This window comes from Anser anser, assembly GCF_964211835.1.
Source record: "Anser anser genome assembly, chromosome: 9".
In the NCBI taxonomy this organism is placed as follows: Eukaryota; Metazoa; Chordata; class Aves; order Anseriformes; family Anatidae; genus Anser; species Anser anser.
In genome coordinates, this window is record NC_139729.1 from 4,840,253 (window position 1) to 4,859,789 (window position 19,537).

The window sequence follows — 19,537 nt, forward strand, 5'->3', positions numbered from 1 at the left end:
TTCCCTTCCCTTCCCTTCCCTTCCCTTCCCTTCCCTTCCCTTCTCTCCCCTTCTCTCCCCTTCCCCTTCCCCTTCCCCTTCCCCTTCCCCTTCCCCTTCCCCTTCCCCTTCCCCTTCCCCTTCCCCTTCCCCTTCCCCTTCCCCTTCCCCTTCCCCTTCCCCTTCCCCTTTCTTTCTAGCCCAGGACCAACATAACATGCCCTTCAAAATACAGAGAATATTTCAGTAACCCAGAGAGGTTTGAAAGAAAGAGAGGGTGAAATCTTTAAATTCTGTAATATATATATATATATATTATAACAACACCTGTGTAGGAAGAATTGACGAGATTATTTGGTGATGCTTTGTGCTGGTTAAAAGTGCAGGGATGAAGTGAAACTAAAAGCTAGATTCTTTTTCTTTCCTGTGTCTTGATGCTGCAGCAACCAAGCTGTTATTTCAAATCTTTATTTCCTTATCAATCACTGCAGTACTACATTTCATGGGAAGTTGGGTGGGCGCTTAATGAGAGCTTTAGGGAAGAGACTAATGAGCACTTCAGCGATAGTATAGGAGAAATGCTGGGAAGCTAAATCAGCACTTTATATTTTCATCAATACACATTTTCAGAGGGCTGTATGCTCTCCAGCACAGCTGCTATTTTGAGCAATGGGGATTAAGCAAGTGGTTAAAGCACAAGGTGGAGAAAAAAATGAGGAGTATGGTCTGGATGAATGAACTGCTAGATCTAAATAGGTTGAAAATTGGATGGATTGCTGGACTTGAAGGGTAGTAATCAATGGGGTGATGCTTAGTTGCTGGCCAGCAGCAAGCAGAACACCTTGGGTCAATAGTGGGACCAGTATTGTTCATTACCTTCATCGCGATGTGGATGCTGACACAGGATGTGCCTGCAGTAGATTTTCGGACAATACTAACCTAGAAGGTGTGGTTCTCAAACCAAACAGTGGAGCTTCATTTGAGAGGACTCTGGGAAACTGAAAAACTGGTTCAACAGAAACGTCATGAAGTTTAACAAGGAGCGCAGAGTTGTGCATATGGGGTTGAGTAGTGCCAGGCACTAGTGCAGGCTGCCCGAGCAGCAGCCCAGCTGAAAGGATGTGGCTGTCACAGGGGACACTAAGCTGAATATGAGCCAACAGGGTGTTTTTGTTGTGAATATAATGACAACAAACTGGACTACATTAGGAAGGGAGCAAAGACAGCAGATGAACAAAAATTATTATTCCTCCTTATTCAGTGCTGATGAGTCCACATTTAGGATATTGTGTCCTGTTTTGCGCTGCCTGGGTCAAGAAGCATGTTGAAAAACAAGAGAGGGTCATGCGGAGGGCTAGTGAGATGGTAAGGAGCCTACAGCCTTTGATGATAAGTTGAAGAAGTTAAGGAAAGGATAAGGCCATGGCAGACCTGAAATGTCATAGGTCACAATCCTGTTTCAAGCACAAGGCCGGACTGGATGGACCCCAGGGGTCCGCTCCAACCACCGCTTCTGTGACTGTGAAAGTCTAAGACACTATGGCAGCCCCCAGACAGTGACCAGGATTGAGTTACTGATTCCTCCTCCTTCTGCCTTTCTCCCTCCCTCCCTTCCCCTCTGCCTTTAAATCATGTTGCAATATATAATTACCAAAATTGGTAAAAGTGGAAAGTCCTTCCTTTCCAGTTTTGATTATTCTGCCTCCCATCCCACCAGGTTACACAGTTACAATCCAGAATGCACCAGGGGCCGTCAGACTGTTTACATCTTATTTTACTGGATTAGGAATCTTATGCATCTTGGCTAAAAACTGCAAGGTTTTTGTTTTTTCTGAAACCATAACATTGTCCCTCCCCGTCTTACAAAACAGACCTTTTTTCCTTGCTGAACATCATTTGTACTCCCTCTGATAAACCTGGACAATTTAATGGTTAAAATTCAAATAAATCCATACAGACTTATCTTCTCAAGAGACAGCATAAATCCAAGATTTTAGCCCAGAACCACAATTATATCTGAACCAGAAGTGCTGAAGCAGTATGACACAGCTAAGTGAGTTCTCTATCAGCTCAAACCTTAAAGACAGAATCTCTGTTAGCACAAGGATTTAAACAAGCAGATGGCATCTCAATTACTAGAGGGAACATGGGTTAACAGCCAGTCAAAGAAATAGATTTTTAATATTTTGTCATGAGTCATCCCACTGCCCCAGTGAATCTGTTTCTGTGGTAGACTTAATAATGTGTGTTAGCATGTCAGATGATTCACAAATCAAAATGTACATTTCAAACTCAGGAAATAACACTAGCCAATAAGCAGCAAATTTAATGTGTCAGGCCCTTAGCATTAAACCTTTTAAGAAACCAGACTCCAGCTAAAAATCTAATGCCAAAGTTAAAACCTGCGACAGGAATGCCCATACAAGGTTTAAAGTATTGCCATAGAGTAATTGGGTACAGGTGCACTTCAAAATGGCACTTGCATTTGCAGTGCAATACCATAACCTCTTAAAATGGGAAATCTAGTGTTATTTATGGAGGAGAAGGAAACAAACCCAATCACAAGTCCGTGACACTCATCTAGTTGTTTACTCTGATAAAAGATTATCTTTTAAAAGTGCAGTGGAAAGTAGTATAAGATTTATGTAAATACCAAAGCCATAGCAATAGTATACAGTCTACCACACTCTTTAACTGAGAACAGGTAAAAGTGTTCCTTAAAGTTACATTGGATAGACTATATAGATAATGGAACAGAACATTGCACTTTTATGGAAAAAAATACTTGAGATTTGCATGTGCAACAGGGGACATACAACAAAGAGTGTGGTTAAATATAAATGTAGAAAAAATATAGACAGCCCCAAATCAGTATTTTTAACAGCCCCAAAATAAGGCTCTTTAACATATTTGGAACCATCATGTTATGCCATGGTGCCTTATGACACCATTAAAATATTACTGTTGGTCTGTCCTCATTTCCTCCTCTCTCAAACTGATAGGTACACCTCCCTGAAGTGCCTTCAGCTCTGCTATTCAGCACACTTCTGCAGTACGCCAGGACTCTCTGAGGATGAAAGTTCTGCACACTGGCATACAAGCACCTTACTCTGGGCAAATTCACTGAAAAAAGTCAAAGCAACGTATTGCTGACTGTATACCTCATTAATGCCTCTGACTATTCGGGAAGATGCAACTGAGGTCCAGATGCCGCTTTGAGAAAGTAGGAGTGTATTGCTACAACTCCTTTCTTCTGTTTTTGAAGCTTATATGTTGCACAAATAAGGTGCTATAGGGTGAAGCTTTCAAGCGTCATTCTTAGGGCTGTTTTCACCAGCCTCTCTCAAGTTAACAATTTACTGCAACCCAACGGCCATTAAAACCTTGACACCGGCTGCTTTTATTGGATTATATCCTCTGCCTCTCTCTGATGCATATTTCTGCCGATAACCTGTGCGGCAATAAACTTCATCCAGCCACCAGAGTGTGCATGTGAGAGGACTGCAAATCTCCTCAGCCAAACCAGAATTAGCCGGTATCGCAGGAATGAAAGAGCGTGGAGATTTGAAATCGCGGGGAATGGAAGCCAGACGGAGCAGAAGGCGAGCCGCCGGGGGAGCAGGAGTCCCGAGCCCGGCCCCGGGCTGCAGCAGCAAATAAACACCGCGGCAAGGCCGAGCGCAGCCGGGCGCAGGTTGGCGGCGGCGGGGAGCGGAGCCGCGGCGGCTGCGGGGCCCAGCGCCATGCCGGCCGGGGCGGCGGCGCGCCCGGGGCCCGGCGAGGTGAGGACCGGGGGAGGAGCCGGGGCCGGGGCCGGGGCCGGGGCCGTGCGGCGGGGCCGGGCCGGGGAGGCGGCGGCCGCCCCGGTGCTGCGGCGAGCACCGCGGGGAGGAAGCGGCGGCGTGTCCCAGCCGGCTGTCGCTGCCCCCCGGGGGTGCCGAGAGCACGGTGAGCAGCGTCCCCTGGGCAGGGCACGGCGAGCAGCCCGCAGGGGCTGCGGGGCGCCGGTCCCAGCCAGAAAACAGCTGCCACTCGCCGCCCGCTGACTCGTGTCCCCAGCCGGCACCGTAACGCTGTAGGTTGTACCCAGCCTGTTTGCCTCTGGCTTGCCGGGTGTGCACGCGTGCACGCCGTGGCGCTGATCCGCAGAAACGGGTGCTGGTTACACCTCCGGGGAAGCCACTGGCAACCGTGGGGCTCGGAGCAGTACCAAGGTCGGGTTAGAATGATCAAAGTTACCACGCCCAAAATAAGCTATGCTTTTAGCAATATTTTTTTCAGTGCATCTTCAAAACACAATTACATGTGACATCGAATGGGAAGACTGTGAAGCAAAACTTCCTCTTTATAAAGCACTTATGAGTTATCCTGTTCGATCCCATACTTTTCAAGGCAGAGGCAATCAGGTACTGCAAGAGATACTTGCAGAGGTACTCCAAAGAATATGTAAATTCTTCATCACGTGGACTTTTTATATCCAGATCAGAGGTATTTCTGATAAACCTGTTCAAGCCAGGGAGCCATAGTTCCAGTGATGGTACGGGGAACTTTGGTGTTTCTCTGCTAATTTTGGTCTTGTTACAGCACCTGCATTTGTCTCTAAAATAGCTCATGAGTCAGTTTTTTCAAAAAAGCTCAGCGTTTATGTGGACACTAACATTTGGGCCAATTGCCTAAGAGCTCTGAGTATTGTGTGTGCATACAATATAAAAAGCTTTTCTGAAAAAAAGTCTAGTCCTCCTCCAGCTGCCCTAGCAAGAATCCTGATTCTCTTTTCTTTAAACGCAGTCCCTTATGAGGGGCTGTGTTCAACACGTACTGTGAGTGGGTCTTCACTACCTTGCTCGCTGGGGAAGTATGTGTGGCTTTACAAATCAGCGACTGTCATTTTCATTGCAGTTTCTCTAGGATTTCACAATTGCTAAGAGCCTCTTGGGCTTCTCTGCCTTCCATGATACTGTGTTCTTGGCAGCGCTGTGGTGTGGGAAGAAGACTGAGGGCAGGTAAGAGCATTTCTCCCAGGTGCAGTAGGCTGCAGGGCGATGAGTCAGTAGTGGGGAGAGGATCCAGATGTCCAGTCCTTGCTTTACCCAGAGCCTCAGAGTTTGTGCAGTTACTGGAAATGACCTTCTGTGCTTTTGAGTGTATTCAGTCTGAACTTGTGACATTAGTGGGAAGTTAGTATAAAAGTAATAATAAGCAAGAATCCAGTTAAAAGGGAAAATATGTGCATTTTCCCAAGCTTCGTGGGGGTTGATGCACACCTGACATTAGCTCTCATCTAATTAGGCTAAGCCCATTCTGTCAGGATGCTTGCACTTTCTTTGCTGTTGCAAAGATGAGTGTCATATCTTTGAATCTCAGTGCCAATTATTTTTGCTTTAAATCATTTTGAATATATGAAAGAGGTATCTATATCCTGTCCAAAGAAGAATTTTTTTTGTATCCAGTATTAGATTCAGGTGCATACAAAAAACCAGTCAAAAGCATGAAAGAGAAAGATGAGGTTCCACATTGAATCCTTACTCTGAATCTTGAGTTACATAATTTTGTGTTCCATTATCTAAGATGTACTGTAATATCCATCATACATTTTCACTAATCCTACACAGACTATGGTTAGCAGCTTGAAGTTTTCCTTCATTCTGCTATTTCTCTGTCTCTCTCTCTCTTTTTGTCTTTCCATTGGCATGATTATTTGCTATCTCTGTTACATTTATGCAGTTTGTGTTTCTTCCGAGTGGGCTGAGTCCTCCATAAGTAGTCATATAAACTGCATCAACGGGGGATCTGGCTCCCAGAACCTTAATAAGAAAGGGTGAAAATGCCAGCTTAAACACCTACCCTCAGTAGAAGAAGGATTACGTATAATTGTAACTAGGGCTGTCCCAGGCTGTCCTCACGTTCAAAAGAAAGCCTCCGCCCCTCATCCTCAGCATTTCCCTTGCCATGTATACAATCCTGCCTCAAACACCCTGGCAGACCTCCAGACAGATGACTAAGCATAATCCCTCTTCTTTTTGCTGCCTGATTTGGAAAGAAAAAGCCAGTAAGTTAGTTCAGTGTGTGTATGAACTGGCATCCAGGTGTGTACTCATCATTTGATCATGCAGCATGTGTTAAATGTACACAGTTCTTGTTATTCCTCGCTGTCATCAATTCTTTCCTTCTGTCCTCCATGGCCAAGTTAGGGCTAGTGATAACTTAGTCCATAAAGAGTATCCATGGTGAAGAACTGGATACCAGGGGAACATCTTTTAGCTCCCAATTTGTTGTATGAAGCAAATCAGCATGCTCCTGGAGGAAGCCAGATGTTCAAGTGCCCTTAGCTACCCACCCTTCCCTCTACTGCATGTAAGGGTTCTGTGTCACTTAACTTTGAAGGTGACTTACAGAGCGGCAAGCTTGGAGAGGTTACATACATGGGCATTTTGTCACTGTTTGTGAAAGTAGCTTTGTCCAACCGGCTCTGACTCCATCTACATGTTAATATGAAATACTTGAAGACCTTCTCTGTATGTTTATCTAGCAATGAGAAAAAAATAAAATAGTTGGGAAAAGTAGTAACTTAAGAAGCAGAATATCCTCATATATTTAAAGAGAACAGCTCAAATTTTCATTAGTAAAGAGCCTGAGTTATTCCATTCTGTCAGTCTATTGTGCTGAAGAGCTGGCTCTGAGCTGGGAGACATATCTTTTGAGAGCTCACAGAGTACACGAAGCTTTTTAAAACAATTTTTGGTAACTTTCTTCTCTTGTTTGACTATTGTGAAGCTGATGGCTCTTTCTATTTCTCCAGAGAAAAAAAGAGAAAAAAAATACAATCTTTGGTAATTTGTGTCATTACACTTATTTCTAGTCTCCATGGAAACCTATGTGGTACTCGACAGCCATGTAACATTTCAATATGTTGCAGAATAAATCAGATAGAGGGAAGATTTGGTTCTGCACCTTGCCTGTTACTCAATTAGAAATTAGCTGCAAGTTGTTTTGAAATTATTTTCACATTGTGTTGTAATCTTCACAGAATAACAATGGATGAAATCAAAGTAATCAAATCAAGCTGTTATGGCCTGATCCTACATGTCTATGCACATAGCTCTGCCACTCAGTTTGATTCTGAAGGCATTGACGTTAATTTGGAAGAATTCATGGGTTTTAGTAGGATTATATGGATTAGTACTATGGAAACTGAGAGCATAATCGTAAACTGTTTGTCAAAGTAACTCTCATAAAAGTTTAAAGTTTGCCAGAGAGGTAGTAATAATCCTTTCTTTGTAATTTATGTAAGTAAAGCTTTCAGAAAGTTAAGAACCTTAATTTTTATCTTTCTGTCTTCCCTCTTGTCCTTCTACTACTAAGGAAAACATACATCTAAACTAGTTTCCTCATAAAAAAAATACAGTAATTCAATCCACCTGCCTCTTCAAGATTTCCTTTTTTGAGTCCAAGCTTTATTCACTAGAACACAAAGACACATAATATTACTGGGACAGCAGAAGGTGATACAGAGAAGGAATATACAGAGAGAGACCAGTCTTTTTCTGTGACCACAGTCAACCCATGAAGAGTGAGTGCTCTCAGCCACATACAAGTAAGTAAATACACAGCAATGGAAATAATGTGACCTACTGGCAACCCATAAGTACTCCTACATAGACAGTCATGATAATAAATAGAAAGATAAGATCTATTCTAATTAGAGAATTTGAACAACAAAAACTCATTATTCACTTTACAACTGCACTAAAAAAAAAGGTGAAATACAGTTGTGATTTCTTCACCATAACCAAGCTACAAAATTGGATCATTTTGAATGTGTTTTGAAGTTATTTACTGTATTTATTTCAGAATACTGTGGAGAAAATGTATGCTAGTCGAGAGGATATTGGATACGATTTTGGAGATGACTCAAAAGCTGGAAGTAAGCCAATTAAGCCTAATCCAAACATCGACGGAGGATGGGCTTGGATGATTGTACTTTCCTCTTTCCTTGTGCACATACTTATTATGGGGTCCCAAATGGCCCTTGGAATACTCAACATGGAGTGGCTTGAAGAGTTTAATCAAAGCCGTGGCTTAACAGCATGGGTTAGCTCCCTTAGCATGGGCATTACACTTATTGTAGGTATGTTCCAACATCATTTATTTCAGAGCTACAGAGATTCTTAGAATATGCTTGTTGCTTATCCCTCAAATATTTTCTTACAGTTTTCCAATTTATTAGCAGAGCTTCCCCATTTCTCCTGAGTTGCCTTTTTAATTTGTCAAGTCACTTGTGCAAGTTTTACAAGTTAGAAGGAGATAGGGACAACAGGGAAGATGGTAGAGAAGACAATTCGACTAGGAGACAGCATGAGCAGGAAAGGATTGTTTGTGACTTCAAGGTCTCATGAGAATCAAGAAAGCAGATCATCTGCTAAGCTTGTGGACCTCCTCGTACTCTGGGAGGAGAGAATGTGAGGAGAGCAACCCAAATAATATCTATAGGGGTATGTATGCATATACAGACCTGTTTTCCTAAATTAATATTGAAAATGTGTTTAGGTCTGCCTAAAACACTCCACCGAAAACAAAATAAAATATTTGCTTGTAAAAGAAGGTCTGCACTCACACAGCTTTCATTTTGGGGACCAATGTTTTCATTTTGTCTTCTGTTTAAACCATTCCTTCTTCACAGAGCAATTTTGATTTTAGGTCTTATGGGTATTTGCTTGGTTGGTTGAATTTTTCTTTCCAGGATTTTAAATGGTAATAGGGAAAATAAACTGAATTGCCTGAGTAGTGTGATGTTTAACATTTTGTTTAAAACAACATTAATAATCTTTGCTTGAAAAAATATTAAGCAATGTAGAGATTTAAATAAACAGCATAGCATTTTTTCTTGTTCTTTAACAGGGCCTTTCATTGGTTTATTCATTACCATGTGTGGGTGCCGCAAGACAGCAATAATTGGAGGGATATTGAATGCCCTAGGCTGGATATTGAGTGCCTATGCCTCAAATGTGCACTTCCTCTTCCTTACATTCGGAGTGACAGCCGGTAAGCTATACTAACATTTGAAAGTTCTTTCAATGTTTTTTAATTGCTTTGAAGTTACCTGGGTGAGCAAAGAGGGAAGTTAGACTGGTTCCTGCAAAGTTTCCAAATTAAAAAAAATAAACTTTTAGTTATGGAATATAACTTGACTTTTGTTTTTATCTTATTCAGCCCTCATGTGATCTGGCACAGTGTTATAGTCAGAGAAATAAGAGACAATGAGCAACATCCTTGATTTCAGTAGAGTTATTCTAGTTTTTCCTTCACAGGCTTTACAGACTGTTATCTTTTCAGAAAGCTTATTTATTTACACAGTGGATTGGGCCCAATGGCTTTCAATGTCATTTAAATCTACCATGTGAAGATGGCATTTTTACCAGTTTCTCCCATTTGAATATATTTGATGGTATTCTTACTTAGAAGAATGAATGTAATCAAAACTCTAACAAATGGAATTTAAAGATAGTAAAATACTGTTTAACTGTATATCTAGCGAACTCCTCTCTTTGTCGCAGAAAAAAAACAGCTAATATTTCCTCAGATTTGTTATGGAGTTGCTACATATTAACAAAATACAAGAATTTGATAACTGTGTACTGTTTCCATACCTATTTTAAAGGGTGTTACATGTATGTTTTTAATGGGAAAAAAAAAAGAGAAAAGAAAATAGATGTCTTTCTTGCAAGCAGATTGTTGTATTTGTTTCATGTGCTGAATCCTTGTTAGTCTATTTGATCTGCCTGAATCAGAAAAATGCACGTGGTCATATTTTATGTGTAATTTTTAATAGTGGATATTCATATTACGTCAACAACCACTAATAAATGGCATCTCATTTTGCTACATATTCTGAGTGAGAGGTAAGAGAAACATGTAGCATTATTTCCCGTTGGAGGTTTGTCAGAGGACGCGATACTTTGGTTATGGCACACTGCTATGTAACAGTTGTAATGACCATTGAGAAAACATTCCAAATAATTTTAGAACTAGTCGTTTTCACTCTTCTATTTTAATGTGAAATTATGAATAGGCAGGCTTGTGGGGAACAGAACACTTTCCTCATGTGTGAAAAGATGACAGGAGGAGGGAACAGGGTATTAGTTATTACCAGTGAGGTAATTACAGTAATGACAGCAGACAATTCAGGTAAACAGAGAGTATTCCTCTTTTGAGACAAAGTCAGGTCTCTAGGAAACCTTTTTATATATGGAGACCAACTGAAATTTAGATAGGCATGAAAGTTTATGCATTTTTATTGAAAATCAATAGGTTAGTGCCTTGGTGCTCTTTTTCTTGCAAAATGTGGCTTCTTGTGAAAATATTTAGCTACTTCCAGAAAGCTACGTGGAAGAACCCAATATTATCTACTTAAAGGATCACTCCATTTTATTCACTGTTTCCTTCTGGTAAGAGAAACTGTTAATAAATATGAAACAAAAACATTAAGTTAATTCAAGTAAGAAGTACACAATTTGACCTTAAATTATTATTTGAGCAACAGTAAACAATTCAAGGGACTTTGAAATATTATTCACTTCATGACTAATACGACAGAAGTGCAACAACAACAAAAAAATCGTTTGTGATCCTGACAATGGCTTCAGTATCCTCCATTCCCTCAAACTACCCCTTCACAGAATTTCAGAGAAATCTGCAGAATTTTTGTACATATTTTTTTTTTTCTAGCTGGATGGAAAAAAAATGAAAGCAGGAAGGATCACTATGACAACTCTTTATACCAGCACACCATAGATTTCAGTAATGTTGTAAATTTCTAAACAAACAGCAATAATTACAGGCAAGGTTTTGCCCTTTTGGCAGTTTCTGTTCCCATACATATTGAGTATATTCAGGCAGACAGGAACCTACACTGTCTTTGTTTCAACTGCTTGCTGCTTTTCAGAAAGAGCATATCAAGAATATTAGACAAAAAGGCAGAGATTATACAGAGATTTTAAAAAGTGGGGCAAAACCTGCATTTTCGTAAAAAATCTGAGGCCATTTTTTACATGAGATAGAGAAGTGATGCTGCTGCAGGAGAAATTTTGGCCAGAAGACCAGTGTAGAGATGCCTGAGATGTTTCCTCCAGCTCCATGACAGCTCTGCTTGCCATCACCACATTCATCTGCTTTATTTGCCATTACCTCACCATCCCCACACTCACTGTCCCCTCATTCACCATTTCTTCACTCACCGTCCCCTCCCTCGCTGTCCCCTCACCATCACATCGCTCCCTGTCTGCTCACTTATAATCACCTCACTCATGGTGCCTTCGCTCCCTGTTCCATCACTCCCTGTCCTTTCACTCACTGTCCACTCCACTCCTCATTTCCTTGCTCCCTGACCCCTCACACCCCGTCCCCTTGCTCATGGTAACCTCACCACCACCTCAGGAAGTTTCCTTCATGTTTGCACAGCTGTAAGACATCAGGCCGCTGTTCATGTATGGTGGCTGCCTCCTGCTGCAATTACTTCTGGGCCTCCATGCAGTGCTTGAGGGCTTGCTAATGGCGCTGTTTGTCCCTCAGGCCTTGGTGACCAGCCATGCCAGATGCCCTCATGCCACCTGTCCCCATAGTCCCAGTCTTGCCTGCGGCCGCTGCCACCCCCAGCTCCCTGTCCCAAAGCGCCTCTCACCTCAGAACCATTCCCCTCCTCCAGCTCCTAGTGGCACCTGCCCTGTCCCCTGTCCCCTCTCCCCTCGCCTCTTGGCCGCCAGCTTCACCCCAACCCGTGTGGTAGCGGTTTGGGGGGCAGAGGAGCCTTCCCTGTGGCCGGGGCAGTAAAAAAGCCCTCAGGGCCCAAGGGAAGGGGAGAGCAGAGCCAGGTCATGCTGTGGCACCAAAGTGCCCATTCTGTGAGGAAAAGGAGATGAAGAGGCCTGTGGTCCTGTCTGCATAACGGTGGCATGCCTTTGCTTGTAATTAGACCACGCTTTGCTATGTAGCCCACAGAATGGAAAGATAAAGAGTTTATAACATTTTTTTACTTCACAGGGTGTGCATACAAGTGCAGTAAACACCAATGCGAGTATGAGCCTGGGTGGATGGGAACAGGGTGATTATAAAGCTGTTTTTTCAGCCTGTTGCACAGCCTGTAGGCCAGCCTGGCAAGGCAGGGAGTCCTCTGGCAGGCAGAGAGATTGCCTTCAAGTTTTCAGCTGGATTTGGGGAGGGAGGCACAGTGCAAAACAGAAGTCTGATAGTGTGTTTGCATTGACTAGAAATAAACACTTGTAACAGGCATGCCAGGTCAGCTCTGACCATGATACACTGCAGTGATGTTGAGGTGATTTTTTTTTCAGGCTTTGCTGGCATAACAGCTCTTCTCGCCTTGATTTAGCTGTAGGATGTCAGGCAACTAACTTAGCAGCTATTTAGGAAAGCTTTTAAAACCAAAACACTGTTCTAAATTATGACCACAGTAAATTTGAAGATATTTTCTGCATACACTGCTATTCCAGTCCTCTTTAAATGGCAAGAATTTGCTGTGAGAAAAATTGGGCAACTGTTACCTTTATTGATGTGATTGTACAAGGCTCAACATTTCCTGCTTAAAAAAGGTATCATTAATATCCTATTTTTTAAGAATATGCCTGTGCAGCAATTGTGTAACCCTCCCTGTACTTCTCTGGTGCAGCAGTGCCTAGAGAGAAACATAAAAGCCTCCTGAGGCCCTACCACTGGGCTAAGCCCCATTGCTGACTCCTGAAATGTCTCATTGCCACTGTGACTCAATAGGTGCAAAGGTGAGGAGAAAGCCTCAGTGTAGATTTTCATCAGATGCAAGTATTACAAATACGGATTTGTCAACATAGGTTTTGTTCATGTTTGTCTCTGTATTAACTTTCACTGATTTATTGTGGGATGTTTGGGGCTTTCTGGTGGTGGCATGTGGAACTGAGATAAAGGTTTTATCTTCCTTGTATTTCAGTTTTCCCGGCAGTTAAATAGCAGTATTATATTCTTACTGGAACAAGTACCACAATTTTTGGAAAACACTACAAGACAGAAATGAAAGTTAACATTGAAATTGAATATTTATTCTTGATTTTACTATTATGCTTCTGCAAACATTAGGAATAAACCTGATTCATTTTTCACTGCTTTTTTTCTTGTCGGCATGAAGTTCAGATTTATTTTGATTTTTCTTTTCATAGGTGTTGGTAGTGGCATGGTTTATCTGCCTGCGGTGGTCATGGTAGGACAGTATTTTCAGAAGAGAAGAGCACTTGCACAAGGACTGAGTACCACAGGAACAGGGTTTGGAGCTTTTTTAATGACAGCCTTACTGAAGTATCTTTGCAGGGAATTTGGGTGGAGGAATGCCATGTTCATTCAAGGTGCGATCTCCCTCAACCTTTGTGTCTGTGGGGCACTTATGAGACCACTATCCCACAAAGATGTTAATGAAAAATGTGTTGTGAGAAGTAATAGTGAAAATAATCAGGCAAAAGCTCTATCCCATTCTGCAGAGACTTTAAAATCTAATGGAGTCCTCAGTGAAGAAACAGACAAAAAAGAAGAGGCAACAAATGAAGAAGTGCTTGACAGTGTTAAGCACATAGAAACTAAAGGTAAATCTAGAAGTGGAAAGAGTATGTATGGACTGCTCATTCTTAAGACAGCGAGCCAGCTGACGATTACGGTCAGGAAGGGCTTTGGAATCTGGTACTCCAGTTACTTTGGAGCTGCATCATTGTTTACCAACAGAGTATTTGTGGCCTTTATAATTTGGGCTTTGTTTGCCTATAGCAGCTTTGTCATTCCCTTTATTCATCTTCCAGAGATAGTCAAGCAGTACAATTTATCTAGTCAGAACAATATATTTCCATTGACATCCATTATTGCCATTGTGCATATTTTTGGTAAAGTGATCCTTGGAATCATCTCTGATCTCCCTTGCATCAGCACTTGGAATGTCTTCCTCATGGCTAACGTCACCCTGGTCACCTGCATTCTTACTTTGCCACTAATGCAAACATACATTAGTCTGGCTGTGATTTGTGCTCTAATAGGATTTTCTAGTGGCTATTTTTCCCTAATGCCTGTTGTGACTGAAGATTTAGTTGGAACTAAACACCTTGCAAATGCCTATGGCATCATCATCTGTGCCAATGGAATATCTGCATTGCTTGGACCACCCTTTGCAGGTAAAATGTTCAAATTTCTGACCAACAGTTATTTGTTTTATAACCATCTGACTTGTTATGCTATTAAGCTTTCTCATGCTATGAACATTAACAAAATTACAGCTTTTCTAGAATGGACTGTAACATCCAGCTTTATGTTGCACATATTTAAAGAACACATCTGCTGCTCACTATTCACACACTACAAATTACCATCCTGGTAAACAACCCCAAATCTATCACAAGCTGTCCTTTCAATGGTATGTTTCTTTAAGATATTACCATTTTTAAAAATGACAAAGGATAACCTATTTTTATGTGTTTGTGTAGTATATGCACTATATCACATACACAGTTACGCCTAGATGAAAATGGTGAATAGCTTTCAGGGTATGCAGGTGTTTGTACCATAGTATTAGCCTCAAGAATTATGAAGTGTGTCTGGGCTTCACCATTCGAAGCTGGATGTGTTGGTTTGATTGACATGGCTTTGCCTTCCTTCAGCCAGTGGTATCTCCTTTTGGGACTGTACTCCTCGCAATTTCTTTACTGCTATACACAGCAGAAGGCAGGAGTGTATGTGGTGCTATCCCTAAAGTTACTTAGGTGTCATTATAAATTTTTTGCGTAGAAAGATGTGGGGAAGTATGGTGGGGAGAGATACAGGCACTGACGGTCAATACTGTAGCCAGACTATGGCAGTCTGTTACAGATATGCAAACCAGAAGAAAGCTGTAAGAAGCCTTGTAGCTAATGGCCCTGGTCAGCCAGGACCGGCACTAGGCTGAACGAAAGCCAGCTCCACCGCGAGCACCCCAGGAAAGCTTAGAATGCTCTCACTTTATCTCCCCAGCACTGAGTGCGCTGAAATGACTTAGGAGAAATCTCATTTAGTATCCTTTGATAAGCAGCAGGTTTTACTCTACCATATCCTCTTTTAGCACCTCTCAGTCTGTGCCGAACGTATCTTTGTATTTGGTCATTAATAAGGAAGCAAATCGGATGCAATTAGCTGGTGTAAAAAAAAGCTTCTGATCTTGAGATTACATGGCAATGCAGCCAGAATTAAACGTGAGAATTTTGCTATTTTGGGTTCTCAAACCTTTCTGAAGTAATTTTAATGTATTTTTTTTCAAAGGAATTAAGGTTGGAATGAGAGTAATTGCAGTACCAAGACTTTCTTTTGAAAAGTCTTTTATCAGTACATGAGTCTTTGAGAAAGCTATTGCGAATGCACAAGGCACAACACTCAGGCTAGCCTGCATGACACAGTAGCAGTATTGGGCATTTTCCAAAGAAAATAGGGTGGAAAAAGTAATTGGTTTGGGACTCCAAAATGTCTAAAGTCAGACCTGTTGTACTAATTTATCTGAAAAAGTACAGTTTTACAGTGAAGATTGCTCATATTATTAGGATAGCACATAGCTAAACCCATTTTAAGACTTCCATAACAATTAAATGAGGGGATAGGTATTGCATTAGTTTTGGGTTATGGTGAGTGAACAAGAGAAGTTGTTAACACGTTTCTGTTTGTAGCGTCTAGAGGAGAAGACAATCAACACTTTTCTTTTCTTTTTTTTTTTTTTTTCTGCAAACCAGCTAAGGATTTGACTGAGATGTCATGAAAGAAATGTGTGATACCATTCATATACTCCCATACAATTTATCTTTTTGTCAAGCTTTGTAATGAACATGTTTTGTCCTTATTTTGCAGGTTGGATCTATGACATCACACATAAATATGATTTTTCTTTTTACATATGTGGCTTGCTGTACCTGGTGGGAATAGTATTTTTATTTATTCAACCTTATATTGGAAAGAAACAACCACGAGAAAAGTCTACTGAAGAGGAACAAGTATAGAACAAATTTCAGACTTTTTTATAGAATTTATTTCTTTCCATGTTTCTATTGTATGGCAGTATAAAGCTGAAACCAACCACATTGAATTGTACTTAAGTGAAAAGCAAATGTGCTCCAAAATGCTAATAAATTAGTAGAAATACGCTTTTAAAATGACTTAAGATCTTTTACTTCAGAACTAACAAATATAGAGAATAAAAGCACACTTACAGTCTTCTAAAATTGGATCAGTGCTAGAAACCTTTAACCTTAATTCTTTTAACTTTTCATCACTAACCATTGGTGAAACTCCACTGACTGCAGTGCAGTTACTCCTGGTTTACACTAGTCCTACAATCAAATTTGATCAGGATACGAATGTTTTATAAAAATCCTTCCTATTACGTATTCTATCTGATAAAAGATTAGTTAGTAAATATGTGAAAATGACTGTATTTCTTACCTGGCTAGTGCTGCTGAAATGCTAGTATAATACTTCAATTAATTCAATGTATTACAATTTACTATTCTATGATGCAAAGGTGAAGAAAAGTTCTTAGATTTTTCTGAAAGGGTTCTCTACTTCAAGGTTTTTTATTTTTATTTTTATTTATTTTTTTTACTTTTTATTTCTATTTTTATATATCAACTGCATGATAAAGTAGCCATCCTCAATACATGGGCTGCATTATAAATGCTCTGACACTTAATGCACATGAAGTAAAACAAACATAAAAGCAAATCCAGAGAACTGATGGAAAATATTAATTTGATTCTTCAACAGAAATGATAAGCAGCAATGTTTCTGATGATCTGTTCCACTAGTTGCACATGCATGAGTTGCCACATTCAGATAGAGCAGTTTCTAATTTCAGATTCAACTACTTCAATAGTTATTCACAATTTATATTGATGTAACTGAGAACAGAATTTGTACCTGTGTATATACAGTCTTCTGGTTTTGCTTGTGAGATTTAGCTATATTACTGTGAACCACATGCAATGTAAATTGCCATAGTTGTATTAACTGACCTAGAGCTGCTGCTGATCATACCTGTATCAGGTACAGAGACACCTGAGATGAGAACAAATACCCTCTGTATTTTTACAGGCATGCTTTGGAAAGTTAAACTTTGTCTGACTCATTTGCAGTGTTTTAGGATACAGAAATAATTTACTTAAATGCACAATGGCTCCTTTATCATAAAAATATCTGAAATTTAAGAGAGAAAATCTTTTGTTATGGTATATCCAGGTTCTTAAGCCTGCCTTATGGTTTGATACTTTACAGTGGAAGCATCCCACCATGATTCCAAAGACTGGAGGATATTTCCAGAAGCAGTTTGAAGTTTCTGTCTGCTTTCTGGATAGGACAGGTAAAAGTATTAAAGAAACAGAGCTGGGCAAAAGGGCAAAATGGGCCAAATATAGTTTTAGAAAGAACTGGACTACAGCATGTTAAGTTTTGTTACAATTAATTTTAGAACAAAAATATTGAATTATGATCACTTGTGTTGCTGTATGCGAGCACACCACGAACTATCTAAGACCGGTCATGTTTTAGATGATTATTCACTAGAAAATCAGATAATGCAAAGCATGGAAGAACTAAGACAATGTAAAATATTTAAAGAAATTTTCTTAAACAATATTAAGCATCTGGTAATTAATGCAGAATATTTTGTATGATGCTACAAGACATCATACATCTCAGCTTTGCGAGGTGAGGCTGATATTAATTTTCCTATATCAAATAAAAGTTTTTTTTTTTCCTGCTAGCTTTATGAATATTTTTTCATGACAAATCAAGTTCTTGGTTTAAGACTAATACTGCTGCTAGAATTTAAAAACAATTGGTATTATTCACTTATATTGAAGAAATATTGGCACACAGTTCCGTATGAAAGATTATCACTATACAGACATTTTCTGTAGCTGCAAGGTTGGTTAAAAAAAAAGTTCTGAACCTCAAACCTCATTGTTCTGTACTGCAATTCACCAGCTTAGTTGTGCACTTCTAAAACTGTTGGCAGGGACATACTTTGAAATAGGTCACTGAAGTGAACAAAGTTAAACATAAAACCCTTAAGAAAAAACAAACTACCTTAAGATCAGTTCTCTGATACAATATTTATGGCCTATAAAATTGTCATTACAACAACTGAGATGGCAGTGAACTGCAACATGTGGCGTGAACAAGCAGCCAGTAATTTCTTAAAATCAGCTTTTTTGCTGGAGAAAATCTTCATATAAACTTCACTGACATCAGTTCTTTAGTTACAGGTTTAGTTACGGGTTTGTCTTGGTGTGAATGCTGCTACTAGCTTATCAGCTATCTTTCATTGGTGAAATAGATATATTAAAGTGATGATTTGCCCCAATTTTTTTGAAAAATATGTACCCGTTATACTTAAAGCTTCACTTTGCCTTTAGCTAAAATCAACTTTGCATATTACTGTAATGAATAATATATTGTTCACTTATGATATCTGCAACATATCTTCTTATAGAAGTCCTTAATGGGCTGTATAATGGGAATAAACTTACATTACCCCAAAATTCACTTACTGTTCATTTGCTGATTAAGTTAATTGCTTAAACATGAAAATGAAGATCCTCCTGAAAAATGATTGTTCTCATTTCTGGTAACAGAAGGGACAGACACATGATTGATTAAAGAGGCAGGAAGGTGGGCTGACAAATCAGAGTGAAATTAGGATTTTAAGTAATATTAACTCAGTCTATATTGGCTAGCATAGTTTCTGAACCTGAAACTGCCTAAATCTGTTCTGATGTCACAACTTAACAAAAAAGTAATTGGTGGCAAATTTACAGAAAGTGAGAATAAAGGGTCTGCTGCTTAGTAGCTCTGCTCACATACCATATTTCTTAAAAACATCTCTAAAGCAAAGTTACCCTTTACAGTGTTTTATTACATATGTTTTTATTACACGGAACAGAAATTTCATGAATACAGTATTTTATGCACATCACAAAGTTTTGTCATTGTCCTGAAAGGAAATAGTCACAAGGAGGAAAGAATGCATTAATTGTTTAACGTGAAAATTTTCTACCTAAAGAACTATAATCATCAAATTCTTCACGAATATTGATATGTCGTTGTAGGACAAAATATTGTAAATATAAATTAACAACTATCTTGTAAGAACTAAAATGCAGCTTTATACAGATATAAAATTATACAGAAACACTTTATTTTTAACGAATTTACAAAATTCATATTTAATACTTGACATTTTAAAAAAAGATGTAAACATGCGTTTAAACACCCTTCAGATATTACACTTATATGAAAATACTGCAATCACTGTTTTTAATGCTCATATCTTAAGTCTAGTCAACGACAAATGGTGTCTTAATCAATTAATACTTTCAGAGCAACAATATTTAGCCTCTTAATTACTGAAGCTGATTGTTGTGGTAAGGCTATAATTCAGTAAAAACTGCTTTCAGTTTAAAGCACTCTTAACTAACCATCATTACAATTTCATAAGATAGCAAATGTCTCCTGTCAAGTATACAAC

General features: G+C 39.7%; 1 protein-coding gene across 9 annotated transcripts in view; it reads left to right on the forward strand.

Moving 5' to 3' along the window:
* SLC16A14 (solute carrier family 16 member 14) overlaps nucleotides 1-19,481 on the forward strand; it is a 52,154-nt gene extending 32,673 nt beyond the window's left edge. For 2 of the 9 annotated variants that reach the window (XM_083847873.1, XM_083847874.1), the window contains 5 exons: nucleotides 2,982-3,761; nucleotides 7,831-8,107; nucleotides 8,878-9,021; nucleotides 13,179-14,171; nucleotides 15,865-19,481. In XM_083847873.1, coding sequence (XP_083703999.1) covers nucleotides 3,723-3,761; nucleotides 7,831-8,107; nucleotides 8,878-9,021; nucleotides 13,179-14,171; nucleotides 15,865-16,013 — 1,602 coding nt within the window. In that variant the 5' untranslated portion in view covers nucleotides 2,982-3,722 and the 3' untranslated portion in view covers nucleotides 16,014-19,481. Of the gene's footprint in view, nucleotides 1-2,981; nucleotides 3,762-4,878; nucleotides 4,983-7,341; nucleotides 7,574-7,830; nucleotides 8,108-8,138; nucleotides 8,472-8,877; nucleotides 9,022-13,178; nucleotides 14,172-15,864 lie in introns of those variants that run through there. The other 7 variants (XM_083847875.1, XM_083847880.1, XM_083847876.1 and 4 more) reach the window with 7 other exon arrangements.
* Nucleotides 19,482-19,537: the final 56 nt, after the last annotated feature.